This window comes from Choloepus didactylus, chromosome 22, assembly GCF_015220235.1.
Source record: "Choloepus didactylus isolate mChoDid1 chromosome 22, mChoDid1.pri, whole genome shotgun sequence".
Taxonomy (NCBI): Eukaryota; Metazoa; Chordata; class Mammalia; order Pilosa; family Megalonychidae; genus Choloepus; species Choloepus didactylus.
Genome location: NC_051328.1, coordinates 39,993,389 through 40,016,836, shown reverse-complemented (window position 1 = coordinate 40,016,836; position 23,448 = coordinate 39,993,389). Strand labels below are relative to the sequence as shown.

General features: G+C 46.4%; 1 protein-coding gene across 2 annotated transcripts in view; it reads left to right on the top strand.

Moving 5' to 3' along the window:
• Positions 1-22,427, top strand: part of ZDHHC7 (zinc finger DHHC-type palmitoyltransferase 7) — a 40,885-nt gene extending 18,458 nt beyond the window's left edge. Inside the window, exons 2-8 of one of the 2 annotated variants that reach the window (XM_037816074.1) lie at positions 3,615-3,700; positions 6,825-7,228; positions 14,503-14,627; positions 15,203-15,299; positions 16,306-16,387; positions 17,139-17,269; positions 20,328-22,427. In XM_037816074.1, the coding sequence (XP_037672002.1) occupies positions 6,929-7,228; positions 14,503-14,627; positions 15,203-15,299; positions 16,306-16,387; positions 17,139-17,269; positions 20,328-20,504 (912 nt within the window). In that variant the 5' untranslated portion in view covers positions 3,615-3,700; positions 6,825-6,928 and the 3' untranslated portion in view covers positions 20,505-22,427. Of the gene's footprint in view, positions 1-3,614; positions 3,701-6,801; positions 7,229-14,502; positions 14,628-15,202; positions 15,300-16,305; positions 16,388-17,138; positions 17,270-20,327 lie in introns of both variants that reach the window. The other variant, XM_037816073.1, reaches the window with a different exon arrangement.
• The last annotated feature ends 1,021 nt before the right edge of the window (positions 22,428-23,448 follow it).

Sequence of the window (23,448 nt, the reverse complement as noted above, 5' to 3'; positions counted from 1 at the left end):
GCTGTCGAAATGTACCTACTTGTGTACTTTCGTAGGTACAGTTTATTTATATGTCATTTATACCTAAATAAAGCCATTTAAAAAAGGAATGGATCCAGTTACTGAGCAGCCTCAACGCAGTGGGGTATCAATTTGAAACAGTTTCATCTTCCTTCCATCGCTGCTTTCAAGGGTCGTCCTGTGGGGTCCCTTAGAGATAGCACAAGCTGAAGCCAGGCCGAGGAGTGGGGATCTCCGCAGTATGCAGGGCTCAGTCAGGCCTGCCCTATACCGTGGTGTGACTCTTAAGAAACTTGGGGAAGAAATGGGAAGAGATTGGGAAACTAAGGAGGTAGGACCAGGGAAGTTTGCAGTATCGTAAATACAGATAATACATCCTGACTGGCATGAAGGGATGTTAGTTTAAAAACATTTTCCATAAGGGTTTGATATCCAGTATATATAAAGCAATTCTATACTCAGCAATAAAAAGACAAACAACCCAATTATAAAATGGGCAAAAGATATGAATAGGCATTTTTCCAAAGAGGAAATACAAATGGCTAGAAAGCACATGAAAAGATGTTCATCTTCATTAGCTGTTAGGGAAATACAAATCAAAACCACAGTGAGATATCATCTCACACCTACTAGAATGGCCGCTATTAAACAAACAGAAAACTACAAATGTTGGAGAGAATGTGGAGAAATAGGAACACTAGGCCACTTCTGGTGGGAGTGTAAAATGGTACAGCTGCTGTGGAAGACAGTTTGGTGGTTCCTCAAATATTGAGTTGCCCTATGTTTGACCCAGCAATTCGGCTACTCGATATATACCCAGAAGGTCTGAATGCAGGGACATGTACAGACATTTGCACACCAGTGTTCATAGCAGCATTATTCACAATTGCCAAAAGATGGAAACAATCCAAGAGTCCATCAACAGATGAATGGATAAACAAAATGTGATACATACATATGATGGAATATCATGCAGCAGTAAGAAGGAATGAAGTCCTGAAGCGTGTGACAACATGGATGAACCTTGAGGACATAATGCTGAATGAAATAAGCCAGACACAAAAGGACAGATATTGTGTGATATCACCAATGTATTACATGTAAACTCGGAGTCTTAAAATGTAGAATTTAGGGTATGTAGAGATAGAAGTAGAGAAGGAGGAGCAGTTACCTAATATGTACAGAATTGTTAATGAGGTTGAAATTAAATGTTTGAGAATGGATAAAGGTGATGGTAGCTCATTATCAGGATTATAAATAATAGTACTGTACTGTAGTTGAATATGATCGAAAATTGTTTAAAGTCATGTATAAAATCACCGATTAACACTGCAAATATAAATAAGTTCTTGCATGAACTACTACAAATTTAAAAAAAAATAATTGAGGGAGGTATATGGGAAAAACATAGCTATTGCAAACTATGGACTATTTCACAGTAATATTTTAATATTTTTTCATCAACATTAACAAATTTACTATACTAATACTATGGTCAAAAATGGGGGGGGTAAAGGGTATAGGAGGATTTGGGTTTTATTTTTTTATTCCTATTTCTGTTCTGGAGTAATGAAAATGCTCCAAAATTTACATTGGGGATGTATGCACAACTATGTGATGATACTGTGAGCCAGTGATTATATACTTTGGATGATTTGTGTGGTATGTGAATATATCTCAATAAAATTGGGAAAAAATGAAAACATTTTCCATTAAAGTCATTTCAGATGTTTAAACAGGTTTTTTTAAAACCAGTAAAATAATAAACATTTCTTTCCCTCAAATTCTAGTAGTTAGAATAGCCTAAGCAGGTAATTTTGTTGTAACATTTTAAATATTTTTATCACAGTAGTGAATAAAGTAAATAAAAACAATGATGACAAGTAAAAATGGCGTGTTGTCGCTTAGAAAATGTCATTGTTAAAGTGTCAAGGACTTGTTACTTACTGCTGAGGAGATACTCTTATTTTGGGCTTCCTAAGTTTTAGTCCAGAATTTTTTACACACTCACTGGCCAGCTCTGAAGGGAAATGGGACAGTTCTTTTAAGAAGATGTGCATACTTTTTTATTTGGGAGCCTTTCCTTGCTAGAGCCCTCCTGTTGTTTGGATGGCAGGATTGATCTTCCAATTCCATTTTATTTTCTCTCCTAAAGTCTTCATCTTTGTTGTTCATTTCTCCTTTCTGGGAGATTTCTTCCCCTCTGTTGTTCAAAGCTATTTTAAGTTTTTAAATTCTGCCATTGTATTTTTATTTTTCAATAACTAGAAAGTTCTCAGAATGTTCCTCTTTTTGTTTCATAGATACAATCTCATCTCTTATTTCAGAGACTATTCATCATAGTTGTGCTTTGTTTATGTTTTCTTCTCTGTGCATTTGTGCTTATTCTGAATTCTTTCCTCCCCGTTTCCTTTTTGGATTCTCTCCTGAAACATGCTCTGGGCTTTCTTCATCCACCCGATCCTTGGCTGTTCATTATGTGTGGGCGTGAGCTCTGACCAGCACTGTCCTCTGTGCCCCATGCCTTGGAGATTTCTGGCAGTAAATGTGACCTTTTCTCTTGGGAGGATCCCCGTGGGAGCCCAGTGGGAGATGAGAGCTGGGGTCTCCCCCACTCAGCCCGGGTTCCTCCTTGGCCTGGCTCCTTCCCTTGCGGCACTTGGTAACCCAGGCGGTGGGCTGTCAAAGTGCCGGCAAGGCGGGTTTGGTTGGGATTACCCCTGGAGAGGGAGTTTGGCTTGTAGATTTGTATTTGTGTGAGAAACAAGCACTATTCCTAAAAAGGAATAAATGCTCACCTGATTGTGGAGAAGAAAAGAATTTATTCACAGTCTTGCAAGAACGGGCGCCCAACCAAAATGTGGGGGTTGGCGTGGAGAACAATAGACCCAGCAGTATTTATTCCCTACACCTAACCGCGGGTCCCTCCCGTGTTTCTCCATTGGCTGGATACTTCAGAGGTTACATTTTATTTGACAAGCCTAACTAGACCGCCCAAATTTGAAACATGCAGCCCGCCCAAATTGGAAACATTTGAAAAAAAATCTCCTGTGCAAACTTGAAACGTTTGAAACAAGTCTCCACCCCTCTTTCCTTTGTTCTTGAGCTGCAGAGCCAGTCTGAGCTAGTTTGGTAACAACTTATGAAGCTGTTTAAGGAAACTCTACCCGGAGTCTCCACCTTGCAAAGACAGTAGATAGTGGGCGGATAAGCAGGGGGACTGACTGTGGATAGTGGGCGGATAAGCAGGGGGACTGACTGTGGATTACAGTTTGTCTTTTTAACCTTCTGCCAATTCCTTAACTGCCCCCACCCTGTGTGAAAGCTAAACTTAAATTCTCACATTAAATACCAGACTAAACTGGCAGGAGGGTAAAACAGATTCAAAATAAATTACTTAACTTCCAGGAGTGTCTGTCAGTTTATTAAGGGAAGCTTAAAGTAGAGCCATAATTTCATAGCTGAGTTTAGTGCCTTATTCTTAATGACAGAAGGTCATGTGTAAAAATGATGTCGGTTAGGTGTGCCGCCAGAATTAATCATACCGTAAGAAATACTGCATACTTTCTGTTATAAAATAAATCAAATAATAATCAGGTTTTCTTACCTTTCAGATCCTCTCACATAGGACAGCATGCACCTTAAGATCCTGAAGAAAAGGCGCAAAATGCTCAAGTAATGTTTAGAAATAACTTGTGAGGTGAGAATGTGATTCTTTACTTGGGGGTTCACCTGCTATTTACTTTTTAGCAGCTGATGTTGACTTGTATATCACATGCACATGGTAAGAGTTGCCGCAGGACCAGGGTTAGCAGCAGCCAGGAAGTCTTGCTGTGTTTGGATTGCATACCACCAGTCCTAAAAGGAGGGCATACGTATCTTAGGGAGGGGTCCATGAATTGGTAAGCTGTTAGGAAGTATTACAAGAGGAAGGGACACATGAACGGTAAATAGTCAATTGTAAATATAATGGGAAGTTTGGGCATGTGTTGTTGACCTTTAAATAATGGAAGTCTGGGGCGTTGCTTTTAGTGTTCTGGAAAACAGGGCTTTATTTAACGTGACGATAAAGAGCTGAGGCCCAGGAATGGAGAAGAAATTGCATTAAATCAGCCTTTAAAGTAGAAAAATGATATGACATCTGTTTGACATTCAATTGAGGTGTAGTGCTTTCGGGTTCCTCTCAGAAGCAATATTAGGAGTATTGAATCAGAAATGATTTTGGTATTTCATGCGGTCTAGACTATACTCTTTATCTCGGTAAGCATGTGCATTTCGGTATTGCCTTGCAGATTGCCAGGCCGTTTGCTCTCCTGGTCCCAGTGTTTTTAGATTAGGTTCCATGTAAAGGAATTATTTCTTCATTTCTGCCCCTCCCTTCCTGTTGCACCCGTTAAGTACAAATACAGTGACTCAGCGGAATGCTGGTGCACTTACTGCAGATAACCAAATTTGTCCAGCCTAACCTTGCTTTGTTCATTGATTGCTGTCTTGAACCTAGTGACTTTTGGATATCACACTCTTTTCCTATTGATTTCCCATGTATTTTACACATCCAGCCCTGAAGTACATCAGCATTGTTTGTCAGTGTCCTAAGGTTCACACCTGGGAATGTCCCACCTTGACCCACATTTAATGTCTTTGTGCTTACTCTTCCCACACAAGTGCACCTGTCACCTGCACCCCAGGTAAAGGCCAGTCACCCAGGGCTGTAGCCTGGTCTCTTTGGCAGTTCTCACCAGCACCTGAACCTGGCAGGTTACACTAAGCAGCCTCAGGTGCCTGACCTTGTGTGCCTTTAGAAGATCTGTGTAGCTTTGCTTTCTGGATGGGACTCAGACTGCACAAATGTTGCACTCTGAAAAAAGGCCAGCCTGTCCCCACACATATGGTCATGTGGCCATAGTGTCTTATTGCCTACCAAGCAAGCACCCATTTCTGATAGAATGTAAGGAATAGCCATAGAGCAAAGCAATTCTGGTTGAGGAAATCTCTCAGCTTTAAGGCCTTGATGTACTTGGACCCAAAGTTACTTGGAGATTCACATTTGTGGAAATCACGAGGAAACTATCTGAATCTGAGAGAGGGAAGTGTTTCTTGTTACCACGCCCACACGTAAACAAACATGTCCTTGCTGTGTGCCATACAGTGCACTGGAGTGGAAAGGGAGCACGAGGGACTGGAGGTGCAGCCCCTCCTCCTCGGGAAGCTCTGAGGCTCCCTTAGGGTGGGGAGTGGTCCATGCCCTGGAAGTGGAACTGAGTACATGTGGAACATGCCCGAGAATCAGGGGAGGCAGAGGTGCTCCTGGGGGGATGGGGGGAGTCCCCGGGGGAATCTGGCTTTACCAGAAGTATAAACGGACCATTTCCCCCAGCCATCCCCAGGTAGTCACATCTGATGTTCAGAGACCCTTTTCAAAGTGCTCTTCAGAGGGAGGAGAATTATCTTTTCAAATAGCTTATGGTTTTTTTCAAATAGCTTATGGTTAAGCTGAGCCATAATACTTAGTGGGTGCGGTTTACAGAGAGGAAATGCAGTCAGCAAAAGGGGCTTGCAGGGATTGCTGAGCAGGCAAAGCCAGCTGAAGAAGGAGTGGTTGAGGGTGATTACAAATGGCGATTAGAGGTGACCTAAATTGTTTTCATCTTTAGTTTCTTCTATTTCACTTAAACTTTTTTTTTTTTAAATAATAATTTTGTCTGATCTAATAGCAGGGTTATTTGACTGTGGGAAACAATTTCATTTTTCTCTTCTACCAGTCAGTATTTTTGGATTGAGAGGGAATTCTGCAAAGTTTATTCCTTCCTTGCCTCTTTCATAATAGTGGTGCCCATGTTGGAAAGACTAGGCTGCTCGTCAGTTACCACAGACCTGCTCCCCACGAGCGTTGTTCGGACTTTCCCTTTTGTACATCTGGGGCCACACTCTTGCAGTACATTTATTTAAAAGCAGAGCAGAGCATCTGCTCGGGGAAGGTACTTGGATCATTTCATTAAAACATTTGTCACCATTTTTCTATCCCTTGTAAGAGAGCGAAGACAAAACTCAACCCTGTTTATACTTTATTTGTCCTGAGTGTTAGCACTGATAAGAGAAGATCATACATGGAAAGAAGTAGTCAAAACAGTGGGAAAAGTGCAAATTTTTCTTTGGTTTCCTTGGATTCCCAATGTTCTAGGATAGCAGGTGCTGTAGGACATATGGGCAAGGTTGCAGAAGAATGGCTGAATAAATGAAGGAAGCTTGACGGAGATTAAGATAGAGAGGAAGGGCGTCGTGGGAACAGAGTGTGGAGTTGGGAAATGTAGGGGTGACAGCGGGAGGCTGCCACCAAGACCTGACGATCACATGTTACCAGAGCTTAAAACGAGGGAGAAGTGAGAGTAAACCACAGATTACACTGAGAAAGGAAAACCCAGGTGAGAGCCAAGAGCCGGTTTAAAATGAGTAGAGAACTTAGTGACTCGTCAGGCTTTCACCGGCAGTGTACTTCCGTCTGTGCTGACTAGAGGACAGGGCCGCGAGGGTCGCAGGGGAATGGAGTGGGGCAGGGTGCAGCAAGGGTCATCTCTGTCGCTAGGGAACGTGGGGGCCATGGTTTGGCATATGGCTGCTTGTTTTCCTTACCTCTGTTCTCGTGGCTGTGGCCAGTGTTAGGTGATGGCTCTGCACACATAAGTATAACCTGTACGGGGAGATTCGTTGTAGGGTAGACAGTAAAATCACTATTGCAAAAGATTGAAAAATTCAGATCGTAATAGTTAAATGTTTATGTTCTTTTCTGATATGTGTATTTAGATTATCTTTGTACAATGGCCCAGGGTGAATCGTAGCCGGCCCGGGCCAGGCGGCCTGTGCGTGTGTGCGTTTCCCCGGGGCCTGTGTGTTTCCTGTGCGTCCCTCTGCCCGGCGAGGCCGGGGAATCATGCAGTCATCAGGACACAGGCTCCGAGACGTCGAACACCACCCTCTCCTGGCTGACGGTGATAACCACGAGTCCTCCGAGGCTGATGCGGCCAACAGGGTCTGGTTCATCCGGGACGGCTGCGGCATGATCTGCGCCGTCATGACATGGTTGCTGGTCGTCTATGCAGACTTCGTGGTGACGTTCGTCATGTTGCTGCCTTCCAAAGACTTTTGGTACTCTGTAGTCAACGGAGTCATTTTTAACTGCTTGGCGGTCCTCGCCCTGTCTTCTCACCTGAGAACAATGCTCACCGACCCTGTGAGTATCGCCGATCACTGGGGTTTCTCTTTCATCTGTTCTAAGGTGACACAGTAGACTCTTTTGGCAAAGGGCCTCTTGCTCATATAAACTCAGGTTTTTATTAATGCTTCCTACCTACAGGCAGGTAGCATTTGTCATGTAACTGGAGAAGGAAAACTATTTAAATAGAAGTGATATCCTGGTAAGTTAATGGAACATATTATCCTTCACTGCCCCCTTGTCTGTTCAAATGAAGAGATTGTGCTGGAGACTCTCAGATCCCTTCTGATGTAAATATCTTGTTTCTCTAAGGATGGACTAAAAGCTGTAGACCTGCGTTTTAGATTTTTCCATTTTTCTAATCTTTTAAGTTGTCTTTGAACATAAGCAACTAATTTAACTTCTTTGAGCCAAGGCTAAATATCATCTCTAAGTTCTTTCTAGCACTGTAATTCTCTCATTATTATGTCTCAGCTAAAGTCTGAAGTGTCTCCTTCTGCTAGCTGTGAAAAGTAGAGGTTTCATGAGGAGTGAGTTGGTGCTTTAGAGGAAGAGATTGCAAAACAGAATTCACTTACAGTGCCCACTTAGAGTTGGCATAGGCACCTGGAAATGAGAAAGGTGTGTTGGGTTCATCTCTCTAAGAGTGGTTTCCTGTTAGGCTAAGAAAAAGATAGGCCAGACCTAACATACCCTTGGTTTCTGACGTCTTGAAGGCTGCCAGACTCAGAGCTTCCTCATTGGGTTTAAAGCTGGCTGCTGTGAGATTTTGAGACACCCTCCAGGAAAGGACATCACGGTGAATGGCTCGAGTTCATCACAGTCAGGCCCGCTGCGTCCAGCAGTGAGGGGTCTCCAGCTCACCCCCAAACTTTGAAGGTGGTCCAGGTGCCTGCAGGGAGGATAGCCTGCAGCCAGTTGCGAGAGGGGCCCAGTGTCAGCCAGAGCCATTCTGCCAGTGCACGCGGCTAGGTGGGGTTTTGACTGAAAAAGGTTCTTCTACCACGTCAAGACTGTGCTTTTAAACCACTGGTACAGACGACTCTTTGCTTTCTAAGTTTAAAATCGACTGCACTCATGTCTATTTGTAAGCTTTCTCTAAAGAAGGTACCAAGAAACTAATGTCTTGTACATTTTTTTTTAATAAGATTGGGACTGTCACCACTGTTTTGAGAAGAAACTGATAGTGATCAGTCCCACAGAGTGTAGTTTACAAGCTGATTTCGAGTTAGATAAATTGTGCTGCGTCTGAACTCATTATATGGGGTTTCACCATACATTGTTGACTTTGTCTCCTTATTTACCTAGCAGAGGTCTCAGAACCCTCTGTCCTGGGAAATAGGGTGGGATTGCAGACTGGCCAGGGGCAGCCAGTCTCCCTTATCTGATGGTGGAGTCTTTGGCTGTGCTGGGTTTGTGCCTTCTAAGACTCAGCCTTTTAAAGGGCCACTTCTTATTTCCTTTTACGCAGCAAAAGCTGCCCTCTGGGATCCAAACCCTGTTCCTGATCACCATACAGTCAGGTACTGACATTACAGGGATGGGACCAGTAAACGATCTCTAAGGGGAAATTTATTGTAGAAATTCACTGTAGGAAAAGCCCTCTCACTGTTCACCAACTGCCTGATGCTGCAAGCAGGGATGGATCCAGCCTTTGTAGGCATTTGTAGTAAAGGGACTACTCCATCCAGAAGCTTCCTCTTATGTGTGTGTGCGTGGCGGGAATGTGCGGGGAGAAGGGTTAACTAAGCTGAGACTTCTCTTGGCAAGGTTTATTTGTTCTGCTAACAGGTGCACTCGTCCCTGACTCCTCTGCACTTGAACTTCAGGCGATCAGTGGTCCAACTCCTGGCCCCTCCCCGATTCCTCCTTTTCTGGGAAAAAGCTTCAGAACTCTCAGGAAACCCGAATTGCTAGGGGCGGCAGAGGGGGTCCACAGTGTGAGCAGACAGCGCCCCCGTCCCCTGGAGGGTAGTTACTTACATCACTACACCGAGTGTTGAGCAGAAGTGTGGGGAAACCAAGGTAGAAGGGGGAGTTTGTGATCTTGGACATCAGGTTGTTTGTTTGTTTGTTTGTTTGTTAATTGAGATATGAATTATGAAATTCATCCCTCTAAATTGTACAGTTTAGTGGTTTTTAGTATATTCTCAGGGTTATGCAACTATCACCACCATCAATTTTAGAATGTTTTCATCACCCCAGAAAGTTACCCTGCACCCCTTAGCCATCATCCTCCAAACTCCATACACCCCCCACCCAGGCCTAGGCAACCACTAATCTACTTTCTCTCTCTATACATTTGCCTAATTTGGACATTTTATATAAATGGAATCATGGAACATACAGCCTTTTGTGGCTGGCTTTTTTCACATAGCATGCTGTTTTCAGTTCACCCATGCTGTAGCCCGGATTGGTATTTCATTCCTTTTTATGTCTGACTGATGTTCCATTGGCTGGATGTGCCACATTTTGTTTGTCCATTCATCTGCTGGTGGCCATTTGGGTTGTTTCTGCCTTTGGGCTCTTATGAATAATGCTGCTGTGAGCATGCATGTACAAGTGTGTGGACATACGTTTTCAGACTTGGGGGGCGTATATCTGGAAGTGGAATTGCTGGGTCATATGGCAACTCGATGGTTAACCTTTTGAGGACCTGCCAGACTGCTTTCCAGATTAGCTGCCCCATTTTACACCTGCACCTGCAGTGTGTGCAGGCTCCGATTCCTCCACACCCTCGCCAGCACTGTGCTTGTCTGTCTTTGTTACAGCCATCCGAGTGGGCGGGAAGTGGTCTCCCGTGGTGGCTTTGATTTGTATTTTTCTGGCTTCTGATGTTGAGCATCTTTTCATGTGCTCAGTGACCATTTGTGTATCTTCTTTGGAGAAGTGTCTGCTCAGACCCTTTGTCCGTGTGGATATCACTGCTTCAGCCAAGGCACATGTTAGGACCCTGGTGTCCAGTTGCAGAACCCACTGGGAGTCAAAGAACGTGGGGAGGGGGTTCTCAAACACCCCAAGGGCCAGAATGCATCTGGATCCCTGGCAAGCCCTGGGCTCAGGTGTGGGGACAGAGAAGAGAGACTGCTGACCCTCCTCGGGCTTTCTCTGTCTGGGGGCATTTATTCTGCCTTTCTCAGCATCCCAGGTCCTGCTGCTGCCGTGAAGGAGGGGTGCCCCACAGACCAGACTGAATTAGTATCTGGAAGTTCCCCATCCATGTACCTGCAGGAGAGAGTGCTTGGCCCAGCTTGGGTCAGATGTCCACTCTTTATCCACTCAGCAGGGAGTTCACTCTCTTCCCTCTCCTGAGCCACATCTTTTTCATTCCAGGTTCCAGCCTGGGCTGAACTGGAATCATAGGTCCCTTCCGGATGGAGTAGTTAAGGGGTTGCAGCAGATACCCCCAGAAGGACTTAATCTGTAGTTTTCCCTCTAGGTTCTTCAGCTTTTTGGTTTTTCTAAAGCAATGGGACCGATCATCCCACACTGGAATTGGTTCTGGTTTTGTGTTGTTACTTGAGAAAGTCATTAATCCTTTGAGTGAGGAACAGAAGGGAAAGTGGGGTCTGTGACATTTGACAGATCAGGAGCCCCACAGTTAAGAGATGAGGCTTTTAGCAGCCTTACTGTTTAGAAACACAACTGGGGACTTACAATTGTGAAGGAACATTGTGTGTTTGAGAAAAAGCCACCACTACCCTGGGCCCTTCACCCAGACCCGGCTACCTTCTGTTGCCAACCTTGTTTTGTGACATTTGCTGAGTGCTTCGAAAGTGTACCCTTTGTAGAACTGGTGGCTCCTTTTCCAGGAACTGTGCCAAAAACATTATTTATGTATCTTTACAATGGCTCTTAAGAGGTTAGGTGATATGTATAGGAGAATGAGAGAGGTTTAGTAACCTGCCTGTTAACTGTTTGTAGAAAATTTCAGACTTATGCAAAAGTAGAGAAAATAGTATAATGAACCCTACTTATCAACCCGTGGCCGGTCTTGTGTCACTGATACCCTCAGCCACTTCCTCTCCTCCCCCCACCCTGGATTGTTTTGAAGTAAATCTCAGTCATTAGATCATTTCATTTGTAAATATGTCTGTGTGTAGCTTTTAAAAGAACTCTTCTTTTTCTAAAAACCTAACCACAATACCAATATCTCATGTAAAACAATTCAATAATTCCTTAATATCTATCTGTTCAGAAAAGAGTTCAGATTTCTACAGTTGTCTTCATTCTTTTACACTTGGTGTTTGAATCAGGACTCAAGTACCCTTCATATGTTGTGATCGGTTTACATGTCTTATGGCTCTTTTAGCCTATGTGGTCCTCCTCTAGCTCTATAGCTGTTTTCCTTGAAACTTTTTTAATGAAAGAAACACGGTCTTGTGTCCTGTAGCTTTCCCCCCAGTTTGGACTTCATTGTTTATATCCCTATACGGTTTTGCAGCGCGTTCCTCACCCCCTCAGCCCCCAACCCTCTAGAGAGAGCGGGAGGCAGAGCGCCGATCCCTAACTGCCCCTTGGGTGGCTCCCCGGGACCTGAATGCACAGCAGGGATTTGAGAGTCAAGATGGAAAGGCACGGGGCGGCAGGGTGGGGGGAGAATGAGGAAAATGTGCTTTTTTGAAGCATCACCCCTTGGAAGTGTGCCGTGGCTGGGAACACGTTTCCTAAACTCCCCTGTCTGGTTTCCTCATCGTGGCAGAGAAGAGGTGGAATGTGGGCAGGCTGGAGGAGGGTTTGCTAGAAGAGGCAGCAGCCCCTCTGAAGCACTCAGGAGGGCTCCGTCCAGGGGGACGTCTGGCTGCGAGGGGTAAGAATGGGGAGCCTGAAGGCACTGCCCTGACCTGGTACTTACGATGCTCTGACTAGTCCCAGTTCACCAGGAAGATGGGGTGTGAAACATTTGAGAAGCGGTTTAGGAGAAAACACCCCCCTGGAAATGGTTAAAATAGGCACTTGGGCTTAAGGAATAGGCCCTGGTTATTTGGAAGGCTTCCTTGACGTGAAGAGTGGGCACTCACTGGTGCAGAGGAGATGGGGTGCTTGCCCTGCCGCTGTCTCATCAGAGGGTTCCTGGCAGGACTCTCCCTTGAGCCTGGCAGAGCCAGTGGAGGCGGGACGGTGCTGGGGGGTGGCTGGGGGTGGGCTTCCGCCTGACTGCTGGCGACTTGGGTCCTGCGAAGCCGCCACCTCCAGAAGCTCAAGGAGACTCCTCGGGAAGGATGACAGGGGCCTCGAGGAGATCCCGATGAGACTGTGCCTTGGAGGAGCTGAGCACCTGCCCAGGCAACCCAGAAGCAAGAAGGCTTAGAATTGGGAAATGCCTGGGACACGACACACGGATCTCAAGTCGCCAAGTGTCACCTGATGATTGCTGGCCACCCCAGTGGGGTTATTCTCTTCCCTCAGGGAACAGATCATGAATGAGCCACTGAAGAAATGGGTAGTGTTGGAGCGTCCGGCTTTCTGGAAGTATAGTATAATTCCATTATTTATTTGTACAGAGAAGTACATCCATGTCTCAAAAAAATCAAGGTAACTGGAGTTTTAAAATCTGGCCTATTTCCTTTGGTGATGGAAATCTGTGGCTTTGACCTAGAGGGGTGTGCAGCGCTAGGGCATCCTGTACAGGCATAGGCATGCAGACTGCTGGGTAGGTGGACGGAAGTTGATTAAAGACTCCAGATGGTGATTTGTAAGTTAAGTAAACAGTGCTTTATTTACTCTTCTGATTTAAAATTTCAAAGAGAAGAAGATTTGAACATCCAAACTTTATGAACTTCTTGAAGGACGGTGTTTGGGTGTTAGGGGTGCTAGGGTCTTCCCAGCATTGGAGTGACGACGGCCTTGACCGGTGCTTGTTCGGGGGGACTGAGACTTGGAGACTGTGCGTCCTGCCTTGCAGCCCGGCTCTGCCCCACCTCCGCATTGCATCTCCAGAGGCCTTGCTTCCTGCTGGTGCACGAGGCTCCAGCACTTATTCTTTGGGGGGCTTTGAATCCCACGGTTCTCAGTCTCCTGCCCTGCGGCAGACTTGCCTGCTGAGCATTTTACAAATGGAATGGGCCCTGAGCCTACAGAGGTTCAGCTCTGAGGCTCGGGATCCAGCCTGGGCAGGTGCTCCCGCGGTGCCTCTGCTGGGCGGCACAGTTGTACATCGTCCCCCAAACCTCCACCTCCACCATCTCCCTGCACTGTGGCTCTCATCCTTCCATTTGCCCAGTCCCCATCATGCTTTCATTTCCCTTGGCTTGCTGTTCACAGTGACTCAGTGGTTCTCATTCTCTGTGAGTGTGCATTTCGGCCTGAAGGTCAGGCTCTGAGGGGATGAAAAAGCACAGAAGGCCTTGTGCCCTTTCTTGAATCTGGAACCCCCGATTCATTCCAGTTGGGTCTGCTTATTTCCGTCCATCCTTCCTCAGCTCCCTGACGAAGAGCCCACCAGCCTGCTTTTCATCTCCACTGCCAGGTCACCCAGCCGTCCCTGGTCCAGCCAGCCCGGGTCTCAGCTGCCCTCTGCTCCTGCCGCGCAGCCCCCACTCCAGTCTGCCAGCCATGCTGTCCTGTGTGGAATGACTCCTTGCCATCTACACACTGCCCCTTGCGTCATGTCACGTCTTTCCTCACGCATCTTCCTCTCATACTCCCGGCACGCGTCTTTCTCCAGCTCCTGGCTCCTAGAGTACTGGAGTGTACAAGCTTCTGTTCTCCTTGTTGTCAGGCACTGGGTCAGGGCAGGTGGCACTGGTCACATTTCCCAAGTTTGTGTGTTCTTGATTACGTTGGCAAAGAGGTAAATGTGTTACATAACTTGAGAAACTTGAGATAAAATCTTTTTCAAGAGATTGTTTTGTTCACTGCTCCCCAACTGCAGTTGATAGGAAAACCCGGTGAGCAGCACGTATCAGGTCAGCACTTCCCAACACAGCGGGGTGGTGGGGGGATAAATGGTGTTGCCAGAAACAATCAGCTGCCCTGGAGTGGGAGCAGCCCAGCAGGCAAACGTGGCTGCTGGTAAGCTAGCACAAGTTCAGGTGATTTATCAGTTGATGAAGGACAGTGTGGTTTATTTTAATGCCTATGTTGTTCTTTTTTTATGGAAAATAAACCTTCTAGTCCCACATGAGTTAACTTTTCATGTTTATTATGCTTTAAGTGGCAACTATAGTCATGCAAATTATAAGTTATTTTATTTTTACATATAAAATCTCTTAAGATGAGCTCCTGTTTACTGAATTTTTTTGTTAACTTTTCCTTCTCCCCAAGTAAACTACATTCTTGTTCAACTGTAGGGGGCAGTGCCCAAAGGGAATGCTACAAAGGAGTACATGGAGAGTCTGCAGCTGAAACCCGGCGAAGTGATCTACAAGTGCCCAAAGTGCTGCTGCATCAAGCCCGAGCGTGCTCACCACTGCAGGTGCCCACTGTGCAGAGGCGGGAGGGCACACACACAGGGAGTGGGGCGGCGTGGCAGGACACAGAGCGAAGCAGGAACTCAGGCTGTGCATGTGACCCGTAGGTGTCGTTTTCCTTCCTCCGTGGAGGCAAGCCTGTGGGCCAGTCCAGCCAAGTGCCATGGGGTCTTGCCAGGGGTTTTCTAGCAGTGCAGACTCCGGGCTTCTTCTCAGCTGTGGCTGGGGCCCGAGGAAGTGCTGGGGCCCCTTCACGTTCCCTGGCATGGTCTCCTCAGGCTGGTTTAGGGGCATATTCTCTGGGAGCCCAGGAGAGAGGCCAAGAACCCTCCCCTTCACCCGGGTCAGGTGCCCTGGCTCAGTGGAACTTGTTGGCTCTGAACCTGTCATTCCACTAAATATTTACCTTAGGAAACAGAAGACTTTTAGATTCAAAATGAGAACCTTAAAGGTAGTATGATAAATACGTATTATCGACATTTCTCATTTATTCTCATTTTCCCTGCCTTTGATTGTATTTGGTTGTTACTCTGTTTTCCTTGGAGGATGGAATACTAAACAGCAAACCTCTCCCTTTCAGTATTTGCAAAAGATGTATTCGGAAGATGGATCACCACTGCCCGTGGGTGAACAATTGTGTGGGAGAAAAGAATCAGAGGTTTTTTGTGCTCTTTACTGTGAGTAAAAGTATCTTTGTAAAGATTTATAGTGATTTTGAAACTCCTTGACTAGACACTTGCCTAGAACAGGTCAGTTTATTCTAACATCAGATCAGTTTCTTCTCCAGTTTTTTCACCAGGATACAAATGAGAAGACTGTTCTGTCCTTGGTGCAAAGGAACCTAGCAGATAAATATGTGTGGCTTATATTACTTTAGATACTGACTGTGGTATAATTCTCGGTCAAATGCTTTAAGTCATCTTTGTTACTCGGACCTTCCTAAAGTGTTCTATAATCTAGTTCACTACTCTGCTTTTTATTAAATTATTTTATTGTGTCCAATATGATCTTGGATAGGCAGGTGGTAACTATTGCAGTTTATTCCTTCCCTCATTAATTTTTACTGATAAACAAAATGGAGAAGGAGTGAATGTGACATTGAGCAGTCCTTGGTCCTAGTAATGTCGGAAATAAAGCGGTACCTGTAAGGGAATAAACGCTCTCTCTGTTCTGGAGGAGAAAAGAATTTATTTACGATCTTGCAAGATGGGGCATCCAGCCAAACATGCGGAAGGCTGGTGTGCCAGAGGAAGAGAATGGCGGTCTTTAAATCTCCTACTCCTAATTTGCAAGTCCCTCCCCTGTTTCCCCATTGACTGGGTACTACAGAGGTTACAGCCTATCCGAGAACACTAACTAATCATCTTTTGAGATTTTAGTTTGTACAGCCAATCCCAGAGAGCCAACTAGCTCATTATTGAGATTTTGAACTGATCAGCCTATCCCCCCCAAATTTTTATTTATTTATTTTTTTTGCTGTGAGTTCCCGCCTCTGATACTACCTCATATCTCTTTACATCAGGCAGATTCTCTCTTCTCTTTGTCTGGGGCTTGTTTAAACTGGTTTTGCCTCCATTTCCTTTATTTCATGCTGTCTCTATGTGAAAACGAAACTTATTCATTTCTTACAGTAATAATTGCTTACAAGTTTCTAACTGATTTTCCCCTCATTTTTCATTTTAGATGTACATAGCTCTGTCTTCAGTCCATGCTCTAATTCTCTGCGGATTTCAGTTTATTTCCTGTGTCCGAGGGCAGTGGACTGGTGAGTGGATATTTTTTCTTTCATTTCCAGAAGTGCATGCTATTGGGTAAAAAGCAAAAAAAGAGCTTTAAAGGAGGAAGTCATTTCTACTTTTGAGGGAAATCTTTATGGTTACTTTATGAATTAATTGAATTTTTTTTAGAAGAGAATATGGTTAACTTTTAACTTTGTCATTTTGGTAGTATAGTGAAGACAGATAATTATTTTTCCTTAGCTAATTACATTAACTTCTGAAACTAAGTAGTTTTATTTGCGTCTTGTAGATTTTAAGCAAATTAGTATTATTCCCACCAAACCTCATCTTTGTTTTCTGGTTAGTTAGCCCACCACTGTTCAAAGTAATCCTTTGCTTTACTCACTATGCGGGAACCAAAGCAAGTGTAGTCAAAACCTCCATTAACTGGTCCAGCCACAGGTTTGGAGACAGAGGAGTTCGGTTCGCCATGTATGTGGGATCACTCAAGAGTGCAGACACGCGACTCTAGTCCTTTCCTGGTTTTAGCTGAATTTTAATAAGCAGTTTAATGCATGGATACAGTGTCAATAGAAATCTCAGATTTCAAGGCGTCTTTTGAGACTGCCATCCAACCAAGGGTGGGGTGGAGGCTTGGAAGAGTTCCTCTGCACCTCAGTGAACAGTGAACGTGCCTGCTTACAGAATGAGCCCACTCTCAGGTTAAGCCCCCTGACATTCTCTTTGGGGATATTATGCTCCGATGGCCTGTCATAACCCACTTTCTCTTGTCCACAGAATGCAGTGATTTTTCACCACCAATAACTGTAATCCTGTTGATCTTCCTGTGCCTTGAGGGTCTTCTGTTTTTCACTTTCACTGCAGTTATGTTTGGCACCCAAATCCACTCAATATGCAACGACGAAACGGTATGCTCAGTTCTTTGCCACGTTTGCTCACTGTTTGGTCAGAGCCTGAGTGAAGGGGAAACACTGATGCCCACACAGGTGCAAGTGTGCTCATCTGGGGAGCCCCGTGGAGCAGCCTTGAAACGCTCAGCCTGGCTCCTTGGATTTGTGATTGCTCTCATTCTGCCCAGTGCATATTTTAAGTACCTTGATTTGAAAGTCAATAGAGCAGGCAAATTCCCAGTTTCTAAGAGACCCTGCCCCCATAGCAGATGGATGAGTTTGGGGAATTGATTGCCTTTGTGCAAGTCACTCGGTAAATATTTGCAGGAAGGAATGAATGGGTAAAAGTGCTGGTGCCCAGCTCGGGGGCACCTCCCGCCACCTGTAGCTGTGTGGGCTGGGGTGGGCTTTCTGCCCCCACCATCCCCTGCTGCCTTTCCCAGTGACCTGGCCGGTTGGCCCAGCCTGGCTGTGCTCACAAGGCCGTGCGGGGCCAGGGTCGGGGGAAACCCACGTTTTCTGTACCATTCTCAGTGAGCCCCACACTCTCCCGGGACTCCGACCCACGCTGAGTGCAAAGCAAGACGGTCAGTCTGCAGGTGCCAAGAATGAGGCAGACAGTTACTTGGAATGTAGATGTATCGATTTCTTATTCTGAATTTGTATCTGCCTACTTGGCATGTTAACCTTGATACCTAAACTTACCATTCCTCTTCTAGTTATCCCTCCACTTTCTCCCCTGCTGTTGGTTTGGATTATGGGGTGGATTGAGAAACACCACCTCTTCCATCCCAAGTTTGGAACAAGATGCGTGTCTCAAGTCTTTATCATAATGTCACAGCAGGCCCCACTCTGTGGTGCTGGTTGCTTCTGCTTCCCTGTTCTTGGCGATGTGCTCTGCTTGTGGAGTGCTGGGGGATGTGCCCTGGAACACATCTCTCCCACCCTTGGCGTGAGCATGAAGGCGGGGTTCAGCAGCAGAGCCTCTGGTAGCAGGGGGGCGGAAAGGCCCTGGAGCCACTGGACTCTTCCGTGCTCATGTGGATCAGGCCACCCCTAGGGTGGGAGAGCAGTTGAGGCACATGGTAGCTGTTTCAGAAACACTCCCTTGATTGAAGCACTGCCCTTAGTTTTATCTGTTCAGACAGTATTTGTTGGTCAAAAATCACTTCTGTAATTCAGTATGAAGGGACTCAGCTCTGACATTCAAAAGAAAGAATTTTCCAACACCCGGCGTGTGGTTTTCCATGTGGCTGCGAGTCCCCTTCATGCAGGCTCTGACTTGTTAGGGATTTGCTCAGAGAGGAGATGGCCGGGGATCAGATCAGCAGGAACCAGAGGTTACTCACACAGCTACACTTCACAGGCGCCAGTGCCCTTTGCAGGCAGTGCTGTTGTCTCTCCCATCTCACAGGTGAGGAAACAGGCACAGAGAGGGCGGTCACCCGTGCAAGGGCACACAGTTCGTAGGTGACCTGCCTGGCTAGGTGGCCTCCAGCATGCCTTCCTGTCTGGTTCCAGGGTCCCCATAACAACCCTGAAGCAGTGTGTGGGCCGTTGCCCTATAGAGCAGTGCACCTCGATTTTGCAGCACATTTGAGTCACTTGGGGAATCGTTTTTAAAAGACTGGGGTTGGGTCCCACCCTGGGCTGACTGAATCTGACTCGCTGAGAGCAGGGCCCAGACATCAGCATTTTTAAAGTTCTTTGGATGCTCAGAATCTGCACCTCCAATTGGGGACACTGCAGGGCTCTGTCTGGCAGTCATCTTGTGCAGCTTTCATCCTTGAAGTCTGTATTAAGGAAGTGACACAGACACTGAATCTGCTCTCTCGGACTGTGACCCCTCCTCTCCCTCCCGGACGTAGTGGGCACAGTGCCCAGGAGGTGATGCAGGAGGAGGAGCCTGGGGTGCAGGTGCCTGTCCCGCAGCCCTCCGAAGCCCGTTCACCAGAGTGCACTTGTCTGTCACAACACGAAGGCCACTTAACAGCCTGGATTCGTTCTCTCTTGCGGTGTGATGGAGTAGTTTTGTTACAATGCAGGATTTTTTTTCCTCTGTGAACATAGCTTCTAAATTTAAGCAGAAATCACTTGGAAAATTGTAAAATTAAGCATAAATTGATTATTGAATGCAGTTGTTTGTAACCTTTGTGGGTTGCATATCTGGGGAAGACTGTTGATCTTCTGTAGAAAAATGCAGACTACAGTTCAAACTAGTTTGCTGTCGGCTGGGAGACGGTCCTTTGTATACACTTGATTGAATGGTCTTGTCCTCAGTGCTGTCTGGCAAGAATACAATGTTCAAAGAAGCCCACTGGGCTAAGAGTTGTGTTGGAGGCAGTGCAGGTGGATGACATTCACTGATAGACCGCTCGGGAGTACTCTCAGGAACATTACCGGATATTACTTAGGAAACAGGGCTGACCCCATGAGTTTCCCTCCATTTGGTATGAAGCCTTATTAATAGATGCCTCACAGGGGGCTCAGGTGGCCGGGTGAGGCCTGGAGGTCTTTATGTGGGCTACTACATTCTGGTCTTGCTGGTCTCACTGTTCTTGTTCCGTCTTTCTGTCAAGCGGTGTCTGTCAGGGGGGTTCCTGACTGTGGACTTCAGTGGTGCAGACAGCGACCTGGGCTGCCATAGTGACAGCCAGCACAAGGCACCTGTTGTCCTTGACCCTTTCTGTATCTTAGGTACTTCGCCGCCCTCTCCTCTCAGTGGCCCACCAGAACTTCCAGTTTCCCAACTCCGATCTTTGCTGCTGTCTTTTCTGGGGCACACCTTTTCTAGTTAGGAAACAGCTAGCACATTCCACTAAGCAAATGCAACCTCAGAAAGAGGAGCGGTAATGAGTAGTTGATACCTGCTGAACCCTGGCTGTATGCCAGGCAGGGTTGGCGCTGCTGGAGCTGGGACGGAGAGCCCACCCTTTACTTGAAGATGGTCCTACAGCAAAACGGGGTTCTCAGGTTTGGCGGGTGGGTTTTCCCCTGTTTTAGCCACCTGATCTGACTTGTGGCTGTCTGGGGTTTCCTGATGATGCCAACTGCTTGCTTTTCTTTTTACTTCCAGGAGATTGAGAGACTGAAAAGTGAGAAGCCAACGTGGGAGCGGAGGCTGCGGTGGGAAGGGATGGAGTCTGTCTTTGGGGGGCCCCCTTCCCTCCTCTGGATGAATCCCTTTGTAGGATTCCGATTTAGGCGACTGCAAACGCGAACCCGGAAAGGAGGCCCGGAGTTCTCTGTCTGAGGCTCCTCTCATCTTGCTGGAACCTGCTGACAGACTTTATTTGGGGTCTGAAAGGGTACCACTGGCTCATCTGTGATCAATAGGGCAAACTGAACCTACTCAAACCAATTGCTTGCAGCAAGCAGAGTTTTATATATTTATAGTCACAGGTGGCAGATTTTCCAAACTAATAACTGGATGATGCTCTAATCAGTTTTCACCTGAACACCTAATGAAAAGTGTGTGGCCACACGAAGAAGCCAAATGTCAATATCTTCCTGCACAGTTAGGATTTTTGTTAAGAATACTTTGCATTTTATAAGAAGTTGTTTGGGATATTATGTGGGTTATTAAAACCCTGTGTACTGAGCTGCATTTTTCAATCATGAAGAAAAAATCAATGTTGTGAACAAGAATTCTCAGACTAGTGTTTCAGGGAATTCCTGTTTCCCCATGATTCCTTAATGCTCCCCCTTGATCACAAAAGGGGCGTTTACTTGGAAATACATCTTGGTCTTGATCAGCTCTTACACGTATTTTGCACTGAAGTTGCAAAAGATCTGGGCAGTGAACAGCACGGCGGCTTCCGGGTTCCAGGAACACTCCCCAGTGCTGCCCGAGAGGCGTCCCTCGACCCTTTCAGCAAGTCTCGTGTGCGTGCATGTGTGTGCGTGCATGTGTGTTTTTAAACCGGCAGTGTTGTTTAGACGATAGAGCATTTAACGGCTGTGTACAGCAAACAAGCTATTTTTAGAAACCGACGTTTCAGGGACGAGGGGAGAGCTGCTACGGTGTCCCCTCCAGTGGGGTTGACATGAATGTATTGCAGCCTGGAGAGCGTCTTGATCCAAAGAACAGAGTCCCACGTGGTCTTCTGTTGCCCCCCTGTTTTAATTTCATTTTTAAATTTTGGGTGCACGAGGACCCTGGCACTGATTTTTTTGTTGTTGTTCCAGCCAAGTCTGTAAGAGATGGAAGCTCACTGTGGCCCGCACACTTCACTGTAGCACACCCAGCAGGGACACGCAAGAGGAAACCAGGTGTTTGCCTTTTGGGGTCACTGAGATGGTGCAGGGACCATGGGCAGCAAGCCCTGTAGTGGGGGCGACGCTTCGCGCCTTGCTGACAGCTGACAGTAGGAAGCAGGTTATGAAAACATCGAAGCAGAGAGGAATATTCCAAAAGGAACTGCTGGCTTGATTTTTGGATTTCATTTGTTTCTTTACCCATGCCCCACCCCCCACCCCCCATGATAAAATAGGAACGAACCTTGGTGCAGAGCTCAAAATTATGCCAGAAAGCAAACAGCTCCCCTCTTTGGAGACTTGCCTTAAACTTGCCTGGTTTGTACATTTTTTTTGCCAGATGCATCAAGAAGCAATCTCTATAACAGATTCTAGAGGTCTTCATTTCATTTTACCTCCCACACCAAGGAAAGTTGGTGTTTCCCTCCCAGTCATTATGCCTTCTTATCTGTGAACTTTTTTAAAAAAATTAATCTGTACCCTAAATTCATCAGGGCTTATACCACTGTTGATGCAAAGTCACAATGGGACCTACTTGATACACAGTCGGTAGCCAAGTGAACAAAACCATGTGACATTCTGAAATGGCATCAGTCACTGCGGAACCACGTGAGCTGGGAGGGCACCAAGGTGGCCAGAGGAGCAGACACCCATCGTGGGTGGCCAGGAGACACGGGCCTCCAGAGGTTGTTTTGCATATTCATTTGCACATCTGTTGTTTGGGTTGGACATGTGTACTGGGCTTCAATGTGAGACGTTTAGTATGTATATCCTGTTTATCAATAAAAAAATTATCGAAGTGGTTGAATCCTGTGCGACTTGGCAAGTGTGTGCAAGTCAAGTATACTTGACTTTTGAGCTCTACTTTCAATGTAACTTTTATATGAAATAAAGTAACCAACTGAGAGTTCTCAAAGAATCCGATGGCAGATGTTCTCAGTGACTGTCCACGTGTCTCCAGGGGCCCGCCCGCCTTTCCTGGGGGTAGCGACCCTCCCCACACAGGCTGTGCGGTTCCCACAACCTTGACACACTTTGGTGCCTGTGACAGATGACTGAAAACATCCTTCCCAGACGCTGGCCGCTTGGGCACCACTCCCATCTCCACCCTGCCCACATGCACCTGCTCGTTTGGGATCTCACACATAGCATTTTGCTTTAGCCTCAACATTTACATTATTGTTTTCCTAGAGCACGTTGAAATAAAAACAACTTAAGAAAACACCTCTCACATCCACAATCTCATGTACCCCCAACTGAATTTTATGCACTTAACCAGTGTATCTAATGTTTGTGCCGAGGGACCCCTGGGCCTGCCGAGCGGGGGCGGGGGGGTGGTGCGCCCCACGAGGCGCCTGCTGGTATCTGAGACCCACGGGACATGAAGGAGCCTGGCCCGAGGGGACTGGGGAGGCGGCGGTGCTGTGCGTGGCTGAGAGGATTTCGCTGCCATGTTTGCATTTCCTCCTACTAAGATGTCATGTAGGCTCAGTATACAGGAGTAGGGTGTCAGAATCCTAATATTACCCATTAGGAAGGTGACTGGAGCCCATCTTTTATTGTATGTCCATCAGTTTGGCTGCTTAGGCAGCGACAGATCTTGAAGGATAGCCGGGGGAGGCACCCGCGTGCCCCAAAGGATCCACACTGGTTCTGAGGTGGCGTTCGGGGGCTCTCAACGGAGGGGTCAGCTTCCTACAGCGTGGAGTGAAGGTCAGAGTTAAAACCATAGCTCTCCTTATCCAACTGATGACTTAAGCAAAGATGGTCTGAAAACCTGAAGGCAAAATAGTGGCGACAATACAGACACCGTTTCAAGTAGTGGTGACACTCGAGCCAGTTGGCTGCCAGCACTGATGGGAGAGCCGGGGACAGGAGTCCAGAAGGGTCCAGCAGATGATGGAAGATGTTTCTGTGCACAGCACCTAGTAGCTTATCTG